The sequence below is a fragment of the Argiope bruennichi genome, chromosome 9, assembly GCF_947563725.1.
Source record: "Argiope bruennichi chromosome 9, qqArgBrue1.1, whole genome shotgun sequence".
Lineage (NCBI taxonomy): Eukaryota > Metazoa > Arthropoda > Arachnida > Araneae > Araneidae > Argiope > Argiope bruennichi.
Window position 1 is genome coordinate 102,546,021 of NC_079159.1, and position 20,677 is coordinate 102,566,697.

The 20,677-nt window shown below is 31.6% G+C and overlaps 1 protein-coding gene across 2 annotated transcripts in view; it reads right to left on the reverse strand.

Moving 5' to 3' along the window:
• Positions 1-1,264: 1,264 nt before the first annotated feature.
• Positions 1,265-20,677, reverse strand: part of LOC129985178 (PR domain zinc finger protein 1-like) — a 48,165-nt gene continuing 28,752 nt past the window's right edge. The window contains exons 1-5 of one of the 2 annotated variants that reach the window (XM_056095103.1): positions 12,316-12,428; positions 10,695-10,874; positions 6,103-6,222; positions 5,277-5,520; positions 1,265-4,809 (exon numbers count right to left, since the gene is read on the reverse strand). In XM_056095103.1, coding sequence (XP_055951078.1) covers positions 2,747-4,809; positions 5,277-5,520; positions 6,103-6,222; positions 10,695-10,874; positions 12,316-12,348 — 2,640 coding nt within the window. In that variant the 5' untranslated portion in view covers positions 12,349-12,428 and the 3' untranslated portion in view covers positions 1,265-2,746. Of the gene's footprint in view, positions 4,810-5,276; positions 5,521-6,102; positions 6,223-10,694; positions 10,875-12,315; positions 12,429-20,677 lie in introns of those variants that run through there. The other variant, XM_056095104.1, reaches the window with a different exon arrangement.

The window sequence follows — 20,677 nt, forward strand, 5'->3', positions numbered from 1 at the left end:
TTTTTGTAGGAAAAACGTGATAAAATCACTTCGATTGCAATAATCGCTTTAAAGTAAAATGAATAATTTTTCTCATACACCTAATTGTGTGTTTTAGGGAAATTAATAAATTATTGTGCTGAACAAATAGGTGTATGAAACATATTTTCATTCTGTGAATAATTTCAAATTATATTCTCTTGAAAGATTAATAAAAGCATCAATTTTTTTTTCTTAATTCTGGATTCAAATTTCAGTTGTTTTTTTTTTTTAAATTTCCAATTATAAACTTCGAACAAAATAAGCGAAGCCTATATATTCAGCCCTTCTTTCATTATAATTGTGTAATTTTCTTTCGAAAATGGTAGCCTATTTCAGTGATTCTGGTGAAGTTATAATAAGTAATATCCAAATTATGAAAAGAAGGTTCTTTAAGTTTTTATCCCTGTTTCAAATAAAGAATATAGAAAAGAAAATTAAAATAGAAATTTCGGAAATTATTATTTAAAAAAAAATTACATTTTCAGTCAGAAAGTATTAAATATTTTGGTTATGCAAATAGAAACTGAAATATGCAAATCACAATTTTAATTTTTAGTCATTTATTTATTTATTTTTCTTCATACATAGACAATTTTGATAAGATTCTGGATTATTTTAGAATTAAAGAAAGTCAAAATTGCAAAATTTTTAAGTAGACTGATTTTTAAAGAACTTCGCTCTTTAATTCAGAGTATTATAATTTGGAATAATAATTTTTTTCCGAATTAAACGAATATTTTTTTTACTATGGGAAGCTTCTAAAATATTGCATAAATGTAATGGAACTACGAATATCTTCTTAAACTTCAAAATCTACTAGTAAATTATAATATAAACTATTATTTTGGAAACTGTTATCTAATCGCGCACTCTTTTCAGATTAAAATGTAACTTTGATGAAATAGAAATGTTTATGAAATCAAAGAATAATTCTTGTTTTATAAAGAAATTAAAAAACAATATGTCTGTCAATACCCGTAAAAAAGTTCTTTCCTTGTACTTGTGCAGTTTGACATTATATGAAACAATTGCAATTGGTTGAATTTTTCGATCGATGATTAAATTCGAAAATATTGCAAAAAGAATATTTATATTGCATAATATCAAAATCTTTTGAAATATTTTTTTTTTCATAAATTCTTCAGCAATAAAAGTTTCATTACAGATATATAAAAAAAATGTTCAAATATAATGTTGCTTTTTATTAAAAAAAAAACATTTCTTTAAAGCATAGATGCCTAATATATTTTTTTTTTCTTTGAGCGTAAAATAAAAACCATCTTAATCGTGAATAATACAAAGAATATTTTTTTGACCTAAGAATAATTTTTTGATCTTAGAATATTTTTTGTATTTGAATATTTTTAAGATTTAGATTACAAATATTAAATTTAGAATTAAAAAAAATTCTATACTAAAAATTCTATAAAATAAAAAATTTCTTTTTTTAAAGTCGAAAATTCAAAACTTTTTTAATAGTTTTCATTTAAATAAAGATTATAAAATTAAAAAAAAATTATCAATTGAATATTGAATACTGGTTTCTTAATATTAATTAAAATAAACATAAGACTTTAGAGCTAGTCATTCTCGAACAAAATATAACTTCACAATCTCAAACAAATGAAAACATGCAAATAATTATCTGACAATAGAGGATTTGAAACATTCGAGTTTCTTCTTTTAAAATCTGTTAAACATAAATATGTAAGTATAAAACATCTCTTTGATTAAAGACGGCACAAAATAAATTAAATTATAACATATTTACAATGTCATGGAACTAGGAACAACTAAGGAATCAACAAATCAAGAGAAATATCTGTTTTGCTGGCCTAAGCCTGCTCCTAGAATACAGATACAAAAACACTTTAGAGCTGCTTTTTTTCATACTGAATTTTTCTAAGCAACATAATTTTTGTATACACATTACAACACAAGCTGCCACTCATGATTATGCACATATAAATACACAAAAGAATGACTTTCTCCTTCGCAGTTCTGGCATGTTGAAAGTGTTAGAACTTCAACACAGATCATAATTGATTTTAAAGTTGGATTGGCACTTCGTTCTCAAATTAAAGAATTTCGATACATTAAAAAATTCCTCAGGTAAACTTAACCTATAGGAACTCAATACCATTTGCAAAATTTGAAAATATTAATTATAGAAAATATTTCAGAGTTATCTTCTAATGGATAAATATTTTTAAAAAAGGATTTTGGAATTTTGTTTTTTAATTTAATATAAAAAATCTACTATAAATTGAAATCGTATTATTTTTATTACTGTTTTGCCAATTTCATAAAAAATGTAGATATTTAAAATATATACATTTTATATCTCACTTCGTTAAAGTTCACGATATTTCGAACATGCCAGAACGCTCAGATTTCTATTTATCTACAAAGTGATATAAATCTTGATCCTAATCTAAAAGGAAGAAAATAGCAAAGAAAAGAAAAGATAGTATTTCCTTGCATTATATCGAAAAAAAAATCTATATTTAAATAGTATGATATATAATCAGTTGCTTCTAAGAAACTACAATTTATACATTAATAACAGATGCCAGCATCGGTACCAGGAAGAACTATGAATTACTTTTATATTACATAGGGAATCAACAGGTATCATGAATCTTTTTGAGAGACAAAAGTTGATTTCAATATGGAGAACTACATTTTGGTTGGAGATCACTAGAGACTATGAACGTGTCATTCACTATTTTGATCTAATGGGGTGAGCTATGTCCCTGACTGACACACACTTGGAGAGTCCGTCGTCAGGGGAACCAGGCTCGCTAGTGGAATACATGGATTCAGGGACTGACCTTTGAGAAAAGTATGAGTCGTGCGAAGATGCATTGGAGAGTGGTGGCGAGCTGATAATGTCCGTGTAAGGTGTTATTTTGATGCCGTTATATATGTTCCCTCTGGAATTGTCCGAATTGGGGTGGAGGGCTGGAACATTTATCGGGAGCGTTGCAGGAGGTGACGTCGAGTCATTGTCACTGAGGTCTGTCATGGGATATTCGTAGTGCTGTCCATTCACACCTTCGAAATATACATTGTTAGGTTGGCAAGAAGTGGTTTTCCAGTGGGTGCGTAGACCTGACGCACTGATGTACTTTTTGTTGCATGTTTGACAGGTAAATGGCCTTTCATTCGTGTGTAGACGCTTGTGCAGTTTGAGATGAACGAATTGTGTGAACCTCGCAGGACATAGATCGCAAGGATAGGGTTTCTGTCCATTGTGAAGCCTCAGATGAGTTTTCAGGTTGCTAGTGCTGCTGAATTTTTTCTTGCACACCTCGCACTGATGCGGTTTTTCACCAGTATGAACTAGATGATGCTTTTGTAAGTGAGCCAGTTGCGTGAAGCTCTTCGTGCACAAGCGGCATGTGAAGGGTCTCTCCCCAGAGTGAGTCCTTAGATGAACCTTGAGGTTCGACAATTGTCCGAAGGTCTTGGAGCAGATATTGCATTCGTAGTGCATCTTACCGTCCTTCTTCTTCAAAGGATACGGCAGCGATCTGTAACCACGGCCTAACGACCCACCTCTTGGCGACTGCGGTCGCATTGGGTTCAGCCGTTCCGAATTTGCAGTTGAATGTACATTTGTGCTATAATAGTGACGCTTCTGAGAGTCCAGTTGGCTGCTAGAGTGATTTATAACACTGAATTGGCTCGAATATGGAAGAGCCATTTGAGCTGTATATTCTGATAACTGGGGAGTAGGAAAAGGGGGTCCGCTGTGCAAAGAAGGATGGATCCTTCCACCATATGGCGTAAAAGGATATGGAGGAAAAATAGTTGGTGCAGCACTGCCGTAAAGGAATCCACCTGTTGAGCTGTGGACGTTGTACGGAAGAGGATTCGGAGGACTGTGTCCATGCTGGAGGTGGCTTTTGTCTGTAGAATCGGGACTATGCATCTCTTGCCCGTGGCTGCTGGAAGTTACGAATGGAATGCTATGCTTGTGCGCTTGCAAGCTTTTCACACTCTGCGAGGAAGAATCAGGATTTTCAGATAGGCTCGTCGGTTCTTTTAAATCTCGATGGAATTCTCTAAGAACCTGAACCGAGGAATTCTCAGGAGTTGCTAGGAGATTCTGTAAAATCTTGGGAGTGAAAGGCCCAGGATATTCGGCGCTGATTCTCCTTATTGTTCCGTCGTAAGACATAAAAGCAGACTCCCTTTTATTAATGCCGTCATCTGGGAATTTCGGGCTGCTGGCACACATAGGGCTACTCGGTTGGGGAGGCGTATATTGACTGTCTACCTCCATATCTTCCTTTCTATAGATTTCAGATTCTGCACTTTTCGTTTTTTCTTCAGTGTTTTGATCTGTTGTTTGTTTTTTGGAAAACCTTTCCTCCTCCTCTGGATCTTCGATGATGGTTAGCTTACCATCGTAATCATTATCTTCTGTTCTTTCAGGAGAGACATTCCTGTGCTTCGTCCTTGCATACTTGAACTTCAACCTATGGAAATCGCTGGATTTGTACTCGGTATCGTTCTCTCCATCGCTGTCTGGTTTCGGTGGCTTGACGTTGTCTGTTTCGGAGGTTTCCAGAACGGTGGATTTCGAAGCTTTTCCTCGAACACTGAAGTCAAGGGCACAGTTCTCACTATCACTGTCGCTGCTGTCTTCCGGTGGGGTGAGAATATCAATGTTCTGGTGGGTTTCGTAGTTTCTTTTGATTTGAGACATTTGGAGTCGCAAAGTTTCGGGTGGTATCGGTTGATGTCCGAAGGGCTCAGACGGTGGGCTGATTTGAATACCTGTAAGAAAAAAATCTTTGATTTAGAAACAGCGTCAAAGAATCTTGCATTTAAAATAATGCATCCATGAAATCCTGACAAATTCTTCTAATTAAGGGCATTTGAAGATCAGTTAGATTTTGTGAATCTTTCCTGCCATATTTCGATTATTCCTAAAGAATTAATGTATTTTTTAAATTAAATTTTAACTCATTTATTTGTCGTATATGCAGAATGGGGCTATAAGTGTAAGATATAAGTGTTGTATGCAATGCACATGAATAACGCATAAAGGCCCACATTAACTTCATGCCCAAATTAACACTATGAGATTTACAGCATAGAGAATATTAACTTAATCAACAAAATATTTAGTTAAAATTATAATTGATTTATTTTTAAATACATTTGTAAACAAATTTGTTTGAAGTTAATAATTTTGCTTAAAATTTTTTTCAGGCTTATAAAATGTATAATTCATTACTTACGTATTCCATTATTTATTTCAACCTCTGCTTGCATCCTCTGCGCATATCCTTTACAGTACCAAACTAGAAGCTCTTGGTTGGGTTGGATACTCTTTGTTGTATAGAAATAGATAGCCCCATCCACTTGGCAGGCGATTAGATTCTGTTCAGACACTCTGAAAGCTGGATTGACGTATCGCATCCAGTTCGCTCTTTTCACATCGTAGCCGTCAATATAATAATACTCGCCTTCATTTTTATATACCTGTTAAAAAATTGAAGAAATTGAAGAAAATGCTTTAAAAATAATCTATGTACTAAAAAGCAGATTTTTTTTTTCTATTTAAACTATTTTTTTATTTTTTAGTGTCTTTAATTTTAGTGTTGAAAATTCTCTAATTTAATCTTGAAAATTCTCTAGTTTAAATATTAAGAGTTGGATCTTGAAAATTCTCTACCTTAAATATTAAGAAATGGATCTTAAAAATCCTCTATCATAAACATTAAAAATTAAATCTTGAAAATTCTCTATCATAAATATTATGAATTGAATCTTGAACTCAAATTTTTTTTCTTATATTCTTTATCAGGTGGAGTCATTAATAGTAAAACTTTTAAAGCTTTTATGGAAATAAACTTTAATTTAAAAAAATAGATACTTAATTTTTGAAAATATTAAAATAATATATTATCATCGAGAACATGCAAGTATAGAGAATGTGAAGACTCTAGCCCATCAAGAAGAAACTCGATTCGATTGATTACAAAATTCATCTTTACAAATATGAAATGTCAAGCTAAATAAAGGAGTGTACAAAGATTAAAATATGTTTAAAATGAAGCTTACCCTCCAAAAGTACTTTTTATTAGTGACGTGGTTGACTTCGGTGACGTGGTACACTTCGCCGACGAACGGACCGAAACACGTTCCCTGGGGAATGCCGCCGAGGGCATAAACTCCTTTTACCTGCAAAGACACAAGGAAACCCATTTGAAATTTCTGGGATAAAAGGGAAGCATTTAAAAATATTTCGTCAAACTAAAATTCAGAACTTTTTGTCTGTAAATCCTCCACGTTATTTCCTAATGACGCATATAATTTCAAGGTACATTTTTAGCAAATTATAATTTTTTGTGATGTATTTATATCGAAATAATATATAATAACGTTTAGAAGAAATGTTATGTAAAGTGAAGGATTCAGATAGGCCTTAAATTATTTTAGAATTTTTTTAATTAAACCATACTTGAGAAAGCTGATTTAAAGTCCATTATTCATTTCGAACATTTGCCTAAGAAAATCGAATGACCATAAACACAGTGTTACGAAATTTCTTTTCTAGTAAACAAAATAAAATAAAAAAAACCGACAAAAGACGATTGAAAAAAACTGGCAATTCTGAAAATAGACTTAGTAACCCACATTAACGCAGCTTTGAGGTTTTATCTATCAGATGTTTGGAAAAAAGAAGCTGATAAGAAGTGTGACAAAAAAGTGTTTTGAAGGGCAAACAGAAGATTGAAAGAATGAAGAGATATTAAAACCAGCACTGTGTGTCACATAGCAAGTGATAATTTTTTAAGAAGTCAACGACACGAATTGGCCTTAGTGATAATATTACCACTAGAAAAAAAAGGGAAAAATAAAGTCGAAGATACTGGCTGTCTAGTTCGTAATCGTCGAGACTTCTGGTAATTAGAAAAACTATTCTGTGATAACTGATTTTGGGGTGGAATATATAAACTGAAAACACTTCATGAAGTGATAAAGGTCACGGACGAAGAATTTTTAACATCGGAATATAATTAGGGTCTTATCAGCAAAGATTTTAAGAAAGAAAAATACCAGTGGAGATAATAGAAAATAATTAGTAAAATCATATGAGCAAATAAAATCGCCTCATCGAAAATCATCAAAATAAGTATAATAGTATAATTCTTTGAAAGATGACATGAAAATCCAGTATTATAATACTTTATTCTTCATGTCTAAATTTATTCCTGTAAAGTATCATTATAATTACATTAATGAAAATATACAGAGTATCCATTAAAGTTCTTCTACCAACATTAACTTGAGGACGGCGATAACTACTGTCACAAATTTGGTTCAAGGTGTAATAAAGTGACCATGCACTTGCATCAGTTAAATCAACACCAGCCAGCAAAAAAAAAAAAAAAAAAAAAAAAAAAAAAAATGGAGTTAACTTTCCTATTTTGAAAACGGTACAAAATACAGGACAATAGTGAATTTCAAAGTTGTAGAACGTTCTCAATTTAGTACGCAAAGATACCTTAAACACAATAATGCTTAGAAGGGAATGTGTAAAACGCGCATTTGTTAGGTCCTGATTTCATACATTCGTACTTAAAAAAGAAAAGAAAAAAAGGTTAGAAATAAAACGGAACGATTAGTTATCAGTAGATGCTTTTATTTCGGTGCTCGAAATACTCTGTGTCATCGTGTCGGCTTTTATTGTTCAAAAGATGAGGTTCCCTCCTGTTGTCGCTAATATATCATAAGTTTATTACATCATACATTAATTACATCGTAGTTTGGAAAATTACAACCGAACAAGAGGCTTTTTATACTTTTTGTTCTCAGCATTATTGTGCTCGAAGTACCTTTTCCTATAAAATTAAAGACGCCCCTGCAATTTTGTAACTGATTTGTGTTTCCGTATCTTGTACCGCTTTCGAGATAGGATTGAAAACTCCGAAGTTTGGGCAAGTGGCACTATAACTAATCACGCCATGTAAAACATGGTCACTTTATAATTCTTAGACACCATGTTTGTGGCAATAGTTGTCGCCGTTTTCAAAATAGGAAGTAATAGGACCTTGGCTGACACCCTGTATATTTCATTCTGCTTCTTATCTTAATTATCAGTGTTTATTTTTCCTAAAATCGTTAAGTTTTATGAATGGTTAATTACTTTTTTAACTGAGTTGAATTATGGTGGATTTTCATCTCACACTTTGTCCTCTAAGACTAAAAAGAATTCCTGAAAAGTGTAGAAGGGATTTTAAAAAAATAAAGCATGCTTTGCTTATCAGATTGGATCAGAGAAGGGGTGCTTTACTGTAAACTAGAAATGTGTGCATCGTAGGAGCTGTCAATAATCAATTGAAAAAAAGTTGAATGCACCGCCGACCTTTTGAAGGGTGAAAAAGAGAACTACGCACTGATCAATCTGTTCAAAGATCTTAAACAGAGATCAACTGTCAGTAGTACTCAGATTTATGATAGGAATTGTATATTATTACAAGAAGAAAATGTACCTTCTTTTAAAACAACATCACAGATTGGTAATTTTTTCTAACCCATTTTTCAATCAAAATATTATAGGGCTAATTTCTTTTTATCTATTACAATTTCAGGACTTTTTTAACACCAAAAAGTAAAATAAAAGCAATATAAATAATCTTTAATACAGGTTGTGAAATTTTTTGTATAAATGTAATTTTAGTTGAAATTTTCAATTGACATTTCGATGCTCTTTTCGTCTCATATCGCTCTCTTGAACTTTCATCTTTAAAAGATCATAAATAGTATTATTTTAAGAAATTTTCAATAGGCCACACATTTTATCCATATTTCCTGTGGCCAGTAAATAATTTTTTAAGTCACTTCAAAAAATTTCGGTTTCAGATAGTTAAAGGAGCTGCCTGACTTCTTTAGAACTATTATAATTTCATTTAATATTCAAATAGTGGCCACCGCCACATATCCAAAAAAAAGGATAATTTAATTTTAATAACATTTAAATGTTTTGAAGAGTTTTTATCGACGATAACTTTTTTAAAGATGAACATCATAATAATAATTAAAAAAATGCGAAATTTCAAAATGTTTACAATAAAATTATTTTCCTAGTTCTCTTCAGCTAAATTATTTTAATAAAGACGTTCCAATACTTCTTGAAATCCAGTGTCAAGTTCTTCAACCGTAACTATAATGAAATATTTACAACTTTCCACTGTTTCATGCGTTTTAATTAATTTAAATTATTTAATTGATATACAGTTAAAATTTATTCACTTTAAGCAATTGATAATGCATTAGTAGTACATTGAATCCAATTTCCATAACAACATTTTATATGCTATGCTTTTATCTCAGACATTATACAATATACTTTTAATAAGGTCACAATTTTGCTGTGGTGTCACGGGTGATATTATTCAAATTGTGTTGTAGCGTGACCACTCACGTTTTCAGGATTAATCGCTTTTGGTAAAAGGAGTGTTGTATTATTATCGAAATGAAATAAATTTCAAGATTCGAACGTGAATAAAAAAAAAATAACAAAAATACAAATTGATGCTGTGCCGTTATTCGAATTGAAATTATCGAAATCCAGAGAGGTCTGGATCACGCCACGGAACAATCACGTTGCTCTGAGTGAAGATCTTATCAATTTTTTGAGAGACCGTTCCCCCTTTCTCCCATTTTGCGCGTGTGTGCAATAAAAGCTGCTAATATGGCCTTGGCCTTGACTCTGAATACCACGCTTCCTTTTTTCTCTTATATTTTCTTTTCTTACAAAATGGAGGCCCGTATCTGCTACTGATTGAATAATTGCTTCATCTTGGTTCAGGAGAAGTAGATTGTGACGTTGAAAAACCTATCGTGACGACCATCGAAGCTGGTACACACATGACGACTTCGGAAAATTCTCAGCTACTTGAAATAAGAAATATTTATGAGGGCAATTCGAAAATGAAAATTCTACCTGCCTTTCAATACACCATCCCAATTCTATAATAAACGAAGACAACCCTTTCCTTTTTTTCCTTCAACTTTTGCCATGATAAAATTTTATTTTGTATTATAATAAGGTGCCCGCTATACTTGCTATTTGAGCTCTTTTGGAGGTAATCAGGAAAGCTGCCTTTTACTGATACAATATAGCTGCCACATATTTGTATCAGTATAACTAAAAAATATTTCGAAGTTGAATTTCTCCTTTTTCCTGCCCCTGCAGCAATGTTTTTCGGATTAAAGTATTTGTGCCTTGGTTTTCAAGTACAATTAACTGCGTTTTTCAAGTTCGATTAATTGTACAATATTAACTGACTTTGTCCATAATTAAAATGTTAAATAATCAGCTGTTGATTTGAAAACTGTTAAACTTCAAGTGAGACGTATATTTCAGTAATCGGTTTTCACTAAAAATCATATCACGCAGTAATATCGTATAGCATAAAAACATAATGTAAATTGGAAGAGAAAATCTGGTATTTACATCTCATTTGATTTATAAAACTAAAAGTTATCATGAGCCATTCTCTTTAGAATTATAAATCGGTAAAAGCTCAAATCAATCAAAATATGTTAAATAGCCCCTTTTAAAATTAAATTCTAAAAAAAAAAATTGTCAGTACCAAAGTGATTAATTATTATTTTAAAAATCTGAATGATGTCAATTTACTCACGTTTGGTAGTGCCTTGGATGGCCTGAAAACGAGATTTTTTGGCAAAGTAGCTTCGGCCTTGTTGCGGTCACCGACGTAGTCCACTGGACGGTCGGCCACTGTGTAGATGGCCAGCTCCTCAATACCTTCCTCCCGCAGGTCGTTAATGGTGTTGCAGCATCCATCTTCCATAGTATGATTCTGTAAAAGACAAAATCACCTGTTGAATGAATGGATCTTCTCGAAATAACTTCACAAAAAAAAAGTACAACAAAATTTTTACAATATTAAAAAAATAGTGGAGTAACAGACATTTTCCAACATTGTTAAATGTCATTCATAAATCAGAATATTGCTTACTAAATTTAAGGAATTTTGGCATAAACCTCGCATGTATTGAACATTTGGCGATAAACAATATCGGGAAAAGTGTAAAACTTGGCCAAACACAGTCGATAGACTCCTTTTAACTAATTAAATGAAGAATCAGAAGCATAAGGCCCTTCCGACGGCATTACATTTTGATTGAAAACAGATCTTAGGGATCCAAGATGCCAGATAATATGATGCAAAGGATATGCTATTGGTTTAAACAAAGCGTTGATTCACAATACGTACTTCCAGATCTGAAAGGGACAGACGGTTATGTGATATGAAAATGATATATAGGTCAAACTCACTTCATTTATTTAAAAATCAAACAAATAAAGACTTTCTGCGAAATAGAACAAACAGTAAATTAATTTTTAAATGAAATTTTCCTTCCTCAAATCAAAACTGTTGTAAGAATTTTTTTAATAAAATTAAAGTTTCTTGATAAAATAAACTGATTCAAGAAATTCTGGCTTATAAAAAGTCTTCGGCGATAAAAAAAAGCATAATAAATATATAAAATCGTCACATATTTTTCGTAAATTGCCATATATCTTCCTAATTGTCATAAATCCTTTTAAAACTTATGGAGTTTTTTGAACACTCGATAAAAAGTGGGAAAAAATTATGTAGAAATAAGTATTCAAAAAGATGATGACTAAACGCAGTTTCTTTTCAGTTAGATGGAATTCAATTATTAAAATAACAATCAAAATTAAATGAATTGAATTTTGACATAAAAGAAGACAACTGCTTTCTTTTTCCTTTCTTTTCACTTCCTTAAAACAGAAAATAATTTCATCCGTCTTTTCTATAGTACTATTTCCGGAAACTCTAGAATATCAAACTTAGTGAAAGAAGAAATGAGATAACTCACTTTCAATGAACATTTCTTTAGATTCCAAATTGCTAAATATTAAAAATTTCGAAACTTTCGGTTAATTAAATAATTTTTGTATTGATTCACCGTGAAAACTGATGTAAATTTGTAGCTGTAGACCCTAAAAAATTATAAATAGTAGGACACTACCAAAACAAAACTGTAAAAAAATTAGAAAAAAAAATGAGAGGTTTAACCTAATTACTAAGTTTATTATTAGAGATAATTGAAAAGCATTAATCTGAAATTCTTTAAACAGTTCTAAAAAGAATACGCGAAAATTCTCCTTCTTTCCAATGAACAAGATTCAAAAAATTTTAACCAATGCCAAAATGTATTTAAAAAAAAGTATTTTCCTAAACTGTAGAGAAAGGTCCCGAGGATCATTACCTCATTCTTTGGAAGCGGCGAGAGCACTGGCATGTCTAGAGAAACTGTGACTTCCGCGGTCGGGTGAAAAAGGAAAAAAAAAATATCTCCGCAAAATTGTTATAGCTCCGACCGTCAGCGGCGCTACGGTCATACCGAAAAGTATCAATCGGTGGGGGAAGGGACACTCTTTGCTCTCTTTCTGTACACCTGAAGACGGGAAGAGGTGGGCGGGAGAATAGGAGGCGGGCATTCCGGTGACGTCACGGGGCGGAGTCGCCAGGAAGAGAAGAAAGGGATTCGAGAGATGCTCCCGGAAAGGGATGAGATGGAGTTGTGCATTATTTTAAGGAGGAGGGACTTCTTTTACGAAGAGGAAGGGGGGGGGGGATGTCTGGTGAGAGATGCGAAGATAGAGTATTTCATTTTTATACGTATAAAGAATGTACTAGGCCAATTTAAAATAAAATCCCTTTTTTGTTTTTTCTTCTCTGCAATAAATCCAGTTTTAATAACAAGGGAAATAATCAAGCCACATATATTGGTTAACAAATAAAACAAATCTGCGGAGTTTTTTTTTTTCCCCTCTATAAACGGTAAAAATGCCACAACAAAGCAATTTGTTTTTCTGCAAAGGCGAGTTATAGATAATGAGTTACAAGATCATTATATCTTTTAAACGATCTGTATGTCCTTTAATCAAATGGTAGATAGTTTTAACTTCCCTGTTTAATCAAACGTTAAAAAAACAGTCTGCAGTTCTTCAAAATATGGCTATGTGACTTATTTAATTTAAACCCCAAAATTGCTCTACTGTATTAAACTGACGAAATCCCTACTTTTCAAATTATTTTTATCCAAAAATAAACTTTTAGAAACTTAATTTAGAATCTATTATAAATAAAAATTGTTATTTGCTTACAAAATTTAATGAATTCTTATTTTTTTAAATAGATAATTCATTTTGCAATTAATAAAATGCAAACTATTGCAAGAATGATTAGCAATAATCGTGTCCAATTTTTCATTTCGGTAATTCGATTGAAATAAAAATGTATTTTTTTAAAGTTTCACAAGTTTTGTATCTGGTGGTATAACAGCAGCTGGTATCTAAGGGGTGAAAAATTCAGAAGAAAATTATTATAGTTATCTAAACGATCTCATTTTATGATTCTCTCTTAATTTCTTTCTCCCTTCTTCTTCTTTTTTTTCTCCTTTTTTTTGTTATTGAGATTATTTTAATCTATTTCAGAAATAATCGAAAATTTATGAAAAATTATTGATTCTAACTCACAATGAAATCTGGAGAAATCTTAAGGAGCACGTCTTAACAGTTTCAAAAATACAAAAAAACCTTCGCAATTTAAATGAAAAATCTGATACTTTTATATCTACATTACGCCTTAACTTACATCATTTTCTTTTTAATTACCATCCTTAAAAGATGTTTCTAATCTTCTCGTTTTATTACTTTTAAAAAGTGCGTTTTTCTTTTAGAACTAATGAATAAATGTATTAATAAAAAGAACATTGCATTTTTTTCTGTTCAGAAAGTGAGAAAATAAAGCTTTTTCTTCAGTTTAATTTTTTTTTCATTGATAAAAGACTTCATTTTATATCATGTGAGCTTTTCTCTCATGTGTTAAACCTGCAGCTAAGTAATTTTTCATCTTTTTTTGTCCGACACCCTATTGTAGATGGAAAAAAAAAAAAGAAAGAATGGCTTCGAAAATAAGTAAATTCGGAAAATAGTAAGGGGGAGAGGAGATTTCGAACAAAGGGCCTCTTTCCGAATTCAATGAAATCGAGCCTCACCAAGGCAAGCGGGAGAGAAAATCAGTTGCGTGAATAGAAGTGGGGTCACGTGGTCTAAACGGAGCAAGTGCTGCCATTCAAACGAAGGTGAACTCTGCGTTATTTCCAAGCCTCTAAACACTGAACGCGACACAGGGCGCTCTCACAAAAGCGCGCCTCTTTAATATAATGGGTAACCGTAGTGCAGGGGAGGCTCGTCCTTTGATCAATTTGGACTAATATTGACTCTCCGATGTTCATGCCCGTCTGCACCCGTTGAAAGGCCGACTAAACACACGACGATTGAACTTCTCGCGCCCGACATCTCAACTCAACTCGATCAGTCCCGTTCTGAAAGGAACGCCTGGAATAATGGTGAATTCCCCGAGAGAATTTATCCATCGGTGTCGATGTTTGACATGTTATTGCTCGCCGCGGCGTGGATGGTGCCGAAATCGAAGATTTTATCTTTAACGCCTCACTGCTGTAGACTTTCTCCATAAAGGGAGCGCGGCACAGGTTTCGTTTACCAAATCGAATAGCTTTTCCTATTCACTTCATTCTCCGGGAGATATGCTGGCTTTTATTCTCTCTTAATTCACCCCTCTCCCCCCCTTTTCCTCTTTTGACTCCACCACCCTCGCGACGTGTCCCTCTCCTCCTCCCTTCAAATGCTTTCAAATGAACTCTTTTAACAGACGAGAAAATTCTTTTTCTGTTTTCCTCAGAAGTTCGAAGTTCCTTTTCTATTTGCATAAGTCTCTTTCAACTGGCACACGCTCTTTTTTCAAAAACCGTTGTACACTTTCTAAATCCAGTAAAAGGTAAAATTAATGCGTTCGTTAAAGCAAATAGGCTCCTGAATTAATTCATGATAAAAGTTAAGGTAAACACATATTCCTACATTAATGACAAGTTCCTCTTCTATTCATTCCACTCCTCGAATAGTTTTCTTTTGTGGTATCTCTGCTCCGATACAAAACGACTAGTCTGTAGGTTAAATGAATGTTTGTTTTAAAGAATGGCACCATTTTTTTTTTCTTCTCTTTTCCTGCTTCTCCATTTTTTTTTAAAATTAATTTGTTCTGTGGCAATACTGTTAGAGTTTTGAAAGAGTTCTTTCACAGCTTTTCTATACGGAAAGAAAGTCCAAAGATAGAATGAAAACCATTAGTATTTAGCTGTGTTTTCGATGTTTATCACGCTTTGAAAGATATGAAACGATTCTTTTCGATGAAAACTGAATATATTAATTTAATATAATAAGAAATCTCAAAACGAAGTCTCATTTATTTGAAAGTATTGAGAAGCTAGAATAAGATGTTATTTTGACGGTAGTCTTTCAAAGTCCCATTCAAGGCGAATTATTTATAACGAAAGCATTTGCGAAAGCATAAATTCTTTTCTTGAAACAAGGATCTCATTCTTTAAGTATTAAATGAAATAAATGAGCCATATTGAATTAAGTTATTTCAACTTGGAATGGAATAATGATTCACAGTCGAATAATAGAAGAATATGACTTTTCTGAAATTGGATAGATTTATAAACAGAATTCTTTCTGAAATTTGTCGGCAATCCATCAAAACGACAGCCGGTTTATGACCTTTTAGTTTTCGCTTGCAAACGAATATGAAATTGTTTGATCTACAGTTCGATTCAGATTGCTTTGAGGTAAGACAGCCCACAAATCTAAACCATCAGGTTACGAGCTTATAATTCTTCGATCTCTAACTCAAGCCATTGGTCCATGATACTAAGTCTTCCACTAAATCTAACTTAAGCTGTTGGTCCTTAGATACTAAGTCTTCCACTAAATCTAACTCAAGCTGTTGGTCCTTAGATACTAAGTCTTCCACTAAAGCTGTTGGTTCTTAGATACCAAGACTTCCACTAAATCTAACTCAAGCTGTTGGTCCTTAGATACTAAGTCTTCCATTAAATCTATCTCAAGCTGTTAGTTTTTAGATACTAAGTCTTCCACTAAGTAAAAAAACTGAAACTAAGTAAAATCCTTGAAATGTAACTTGTACATAAAATTAGCAATAAACAGGTGGTTCGTTGGAATAACAATTTTTATAAAAAACAACGTGGCATAAATTAGACCATTAGGCCAATTTTCAAATGCACCGTCTTTTTTCATTACATCATATCGAATTACTGGGGAAAAAAAGAGAGAGAAAGTATTACAGATAGTAGGATCTAGAGTAACCAAGAAAAATGCAATTGAGAGATTGATAATCGTATTTTCTTAAGGGTTCCTTCCAAGGTCAGGGTAATATTGATACCCTTTCTTGGCATTAGTCACAGAATGTCGATGGTAACTATTAAAAACCGAGAGATTAAATGTAGTGTTCCCGAACAAGGTCTGTAGACACTCCACGTGCTATCGATAAGCTGAGAGTTCCACTATTTGCTCTTAATCGTTCATTCACATTGACTTGTCCTTGAATTCCTTGATATAATAAGAACTTGATAGAAAGGGAAAAATTGGTACATGTGTTTCAACAGATAAGAGGAAAAAAAAGTTAAGATAGGTTATTGTAAACGGATAGATCGGAAAAAATAAATAAATCGAAAACAAATTTTTAAACAAAACGATGGTAATTCTTTTTTATTATTATTTCGTTCGTTTGCATTGTTGCTGATTGCTTTTGGTATTTTTAATTTCGCAAATTACGCTAGAGGTTGTTTTCTCGTGCAATAATTTAAATAATCAGTTGAATGATAAGTTCAGAAACAAATTGCTCATGTTAGTGTTCAAGTTTCCATGGATATTGTTTCGTAATAATTAGAAATCTTCAGACATATAAAATAAATATCTTTTATCAAAGAAAATAACTTCAATAAGGGGTGAGTGAAATGACAACAATATAACCAAGGGTATTTAATCTGATTAAAATGGATTAATTAACAAAAGACATTTCGAAGCACATGAACTTCAAATAATTCTGGATCTTTTATGTTTTTATTGAAGATATCCTTACAAATAGGGTCTTTATTATATTATTATTGGGAAGTAAATCTACTTGTTTAACTTATATATCGATAATAGGTGCTTAAAAAAAAGGGACATCGCACTTTTTGCTGGACGTAAGGACTTCTAGCATCCCTTGATGTTCAGTTCACTTCAGTTTTATTAACGTTCCGTTTTAAAGCAACATTAGGGCTATTTTGGGGCAGATTTCGTAATTTTAAGCCGCTATCAGATGAAGAAAGCAGATTTAACGTGCATTAGACCCACTTACATAAGGATTCTTTGGTGGCATCGGGTCTCGAATCAGAAACCCTTCGGTTCCGAAGCCGAGACCTTACCACCAGGCCTCCGCAACCCAGTATCCTTTGAAAAGTGGACCTTAATTTAAGAATTCTTGTTTCACTTACAATCACCCCCCCCCATATCATTTGATAGATGAATATACTTCTTGTAATATAATAAAATACTTTTTTTTTCTAATTTGTTTCCAAGGAGTTTGTTGGACAAAATTGATAATATAAAGAAAGAAAAAAGAAATGCATTGACTAAACGTAAAAGTCAAAAGCAATAAAAGCAAAAGATATTTATCTGAAGGCTAGATTTAGACTAATGCTTTAAAATTTTGCCTAATCAAAATAATCCCCGCTTTTGTATAAACCGCTTGCCCACTTCACTCCACCATATAGTATACTCAATTTAAAACTCCTTCAAATTTTGAGCATTTGGAATGCTTTTCGCCTTCCACTTCTATTGTGTTTTTATAGCCTACAGATTTATTAATCAATTGGAATTAACTTAATTTACCTAGGTTTTACTTTTTTAATGAGAAAATTGGAATTCGTTGTAAAAAATCATTATTTAAAAAAAATTAATTGCTAATTTTTATTTACCATTTCAGCTTTATTTTTACGTGACAGATATAAAATAGTTTCTATATTTTTAAAAGGAATTGGGTGACATAAAAATAAGTGGCTTTAAGTTTTTGCAATAAAAAGAGCAGTTCACGAAATGTTCTGTACATTTCCATTCCAAAGTAAGTTTTTTAGGCTGGAGTTAATTTTTATATCAGATCGAGAATTTTCATTAGGCTTCGTTTCATTTAGGTACTTCGTAAATTTTAAATACCGGCGTATGCGCAACATTTTGTAAAACTTGTTGATTATTTATATTAAACATAAGCATTTTACCATTTTTTTAAACTGTATAATTTTTTTTTACTTCCTTAAAAGTAATTATATGATTATATAAATAAGAATATAAAAAACGACAACAAAAATAATTGAACTATAAATAATTTTAATTAAAATTAATATTTAAAAGTTAATAGCTATTTAAATAAAATTCTTTACATAAAATATTATTTCTTCAAGTTAAGAAATAAAAATTTTGCTATTAAATTACTAAACTATTCCAATAGAAGTGGAAAAAAAAAAGAACAAACATTTTGATGGTGTTAATTTCAGTAGCTGTGCAATGAAAGATTTACACATTTACTTCTAAAATTAGTTAAAAAATAAGAAGTTCTGCGATTATAGAATTTTCGGAATCCTCGAAAAGTTCTTTACAATTCTATCTCAAATTGAGAATCATAGTTTAAAGCCCGTTGGCGAAGAAATTTCAACTGCAAATAAATGAAAATAAATGATTGGTTATTTGGATCAATTTTTGAATATCAAAAGCTTTCAAATGTGATAATTAAATAAGCAATTGGCGCCAAGATAAGCGATAAATCACTTGTAGTGAGTGGTTCCATCATAGCGGAAATAGACGGATTATCGAGAGTTGTCGTCCAAAGTAAGCCGCCCTTGACCTGCCGCTTTAAAGCCGTGACCTGAAACAGGTCGAAAGTTCATTTCTGGTGAGTCTCTTTTTTCACTCTTTCGTGGATCAATTAGTCATCCCCTTTGTTAAAAACAAATGAGTTCATTAATCTGACAAATGTTAATGAGCTTCGCCTTTAAGAGTCTGCCCTTATTGTTTGGACTTGGGTTGATCGGAATGAAAGAGATAGGTAGGATAGAAAAAGTAATGAGTCATTAGCAGATGCATGAAGCTGTTGTTAACTGTTTCAGATCCCGCTTCTATTATTGGCTGATAAATAACTCTGAAAAATGAATGGCCAAAAAGTTCATTGGGAATTTAAGCAAATAATTTTATAAAAACATCCCGTATCACCAATCTGAATTTAAATTTAAATTGCGCTTGCTTTCATTTGAAAATTTCAGAGACTTCTTAAACTTTTTTTTCCCCACTTGCGAGTCTTTTTTTCATTTGAAACGGATCATGTTGCCACCCCACGATAGGAAATAAATAAGAATATTATATAATCGTTGGTGGTAGATAAAAATAAATTCAAATTAAATTATCCGTAAAATCCAATTGTAACTGAAAAAAATTGAATCAAGATTATTTTATACTCTATTTTATTTAAAATATTAGACTTTGAAAAAAAGTGTATCTAAAATATTTACGACATTAGAATTATATATATATTTTTTAATCCAATTTGGTGCTATTACCTTAAATTAAGAAGCCTCAGATGTTTTAAAATTCTTATATGCAAAAAACACAATTTAGAGATATTAGAAATCGTATTTGTTGGTAAAAAAAATATAATTGAAATACCATTTTTAAATACTACATTATAAACTTCGAATTTAGTGTTCTAATTCCAAAATTTTGTAAAATTAACAAATGTTCCTTTTTTAAAGTGATTTCAATAATTTAAAAAATGTTGTACCGATAAGCCATAATGTACGAAGGGTTCAAAAAATAAATTTATTTTATAAATGTATGTAGGTAACGATAATTAAGGAGTAGTTCATTATAAATATGTTTATTAACGTAAGGAATAAAAAATTTATATTGCACACTCTATTAACGATGTACGAAAGCTAATTCAAGATAAATAAACTTCTCAATGATGTTTGTTCTAAGTTTAATTATTACTGAAATTTTTTTGAAAAAGTTTGGCAATGGTTTTGTTATTAAATAATCTTTTGCAAAACAGTAGTATACTGTTATCTACTTTGAACAAATATTCTTTTTTTTTTTTTCGAAATATTAATCCTTGATTCTTTAATTCCATAAATTTAATCTTAAAAAGTTCGAAAAAATTATGGTTTTTGAAGCAAATAGTAAAAATCTTTCCACTAATATTAAAATTCAATGAGAAGTTTACTTGGGATTTCCTATTATGGGATGTTCTTATTGCGGAATTGAAACTTTGGAAGAACAACTGATTATTCTTTTTATTTGAGAACACATTATTCCTGGAGCACAGTTTTTTCTATCTATAGATGTGAAAATTGTAGGAAAGGCATATATTTGATTTATACTTTCCTTAAATGTATGCTTATTTTAAAGTTTTGGGCATTTATATGGATTTGGGATACTAGAACCTTGAACCCGAAGCAGCGTTTCTTTGATAAATTAATGCATTGCTACCGCTTGAGTCGTGAAACGACTTTAAAATCTTTTCATAGATTTGAGGAAATGATTGAAATTGCAAATGTGCTTTTTTGTTTGTTTACAAGTTTGCGAAAGAAAGGTCGGAACAATTTTATTCCTGAATCTTGTTTTTTACAACTACGACAATGCTAATTAGCTATA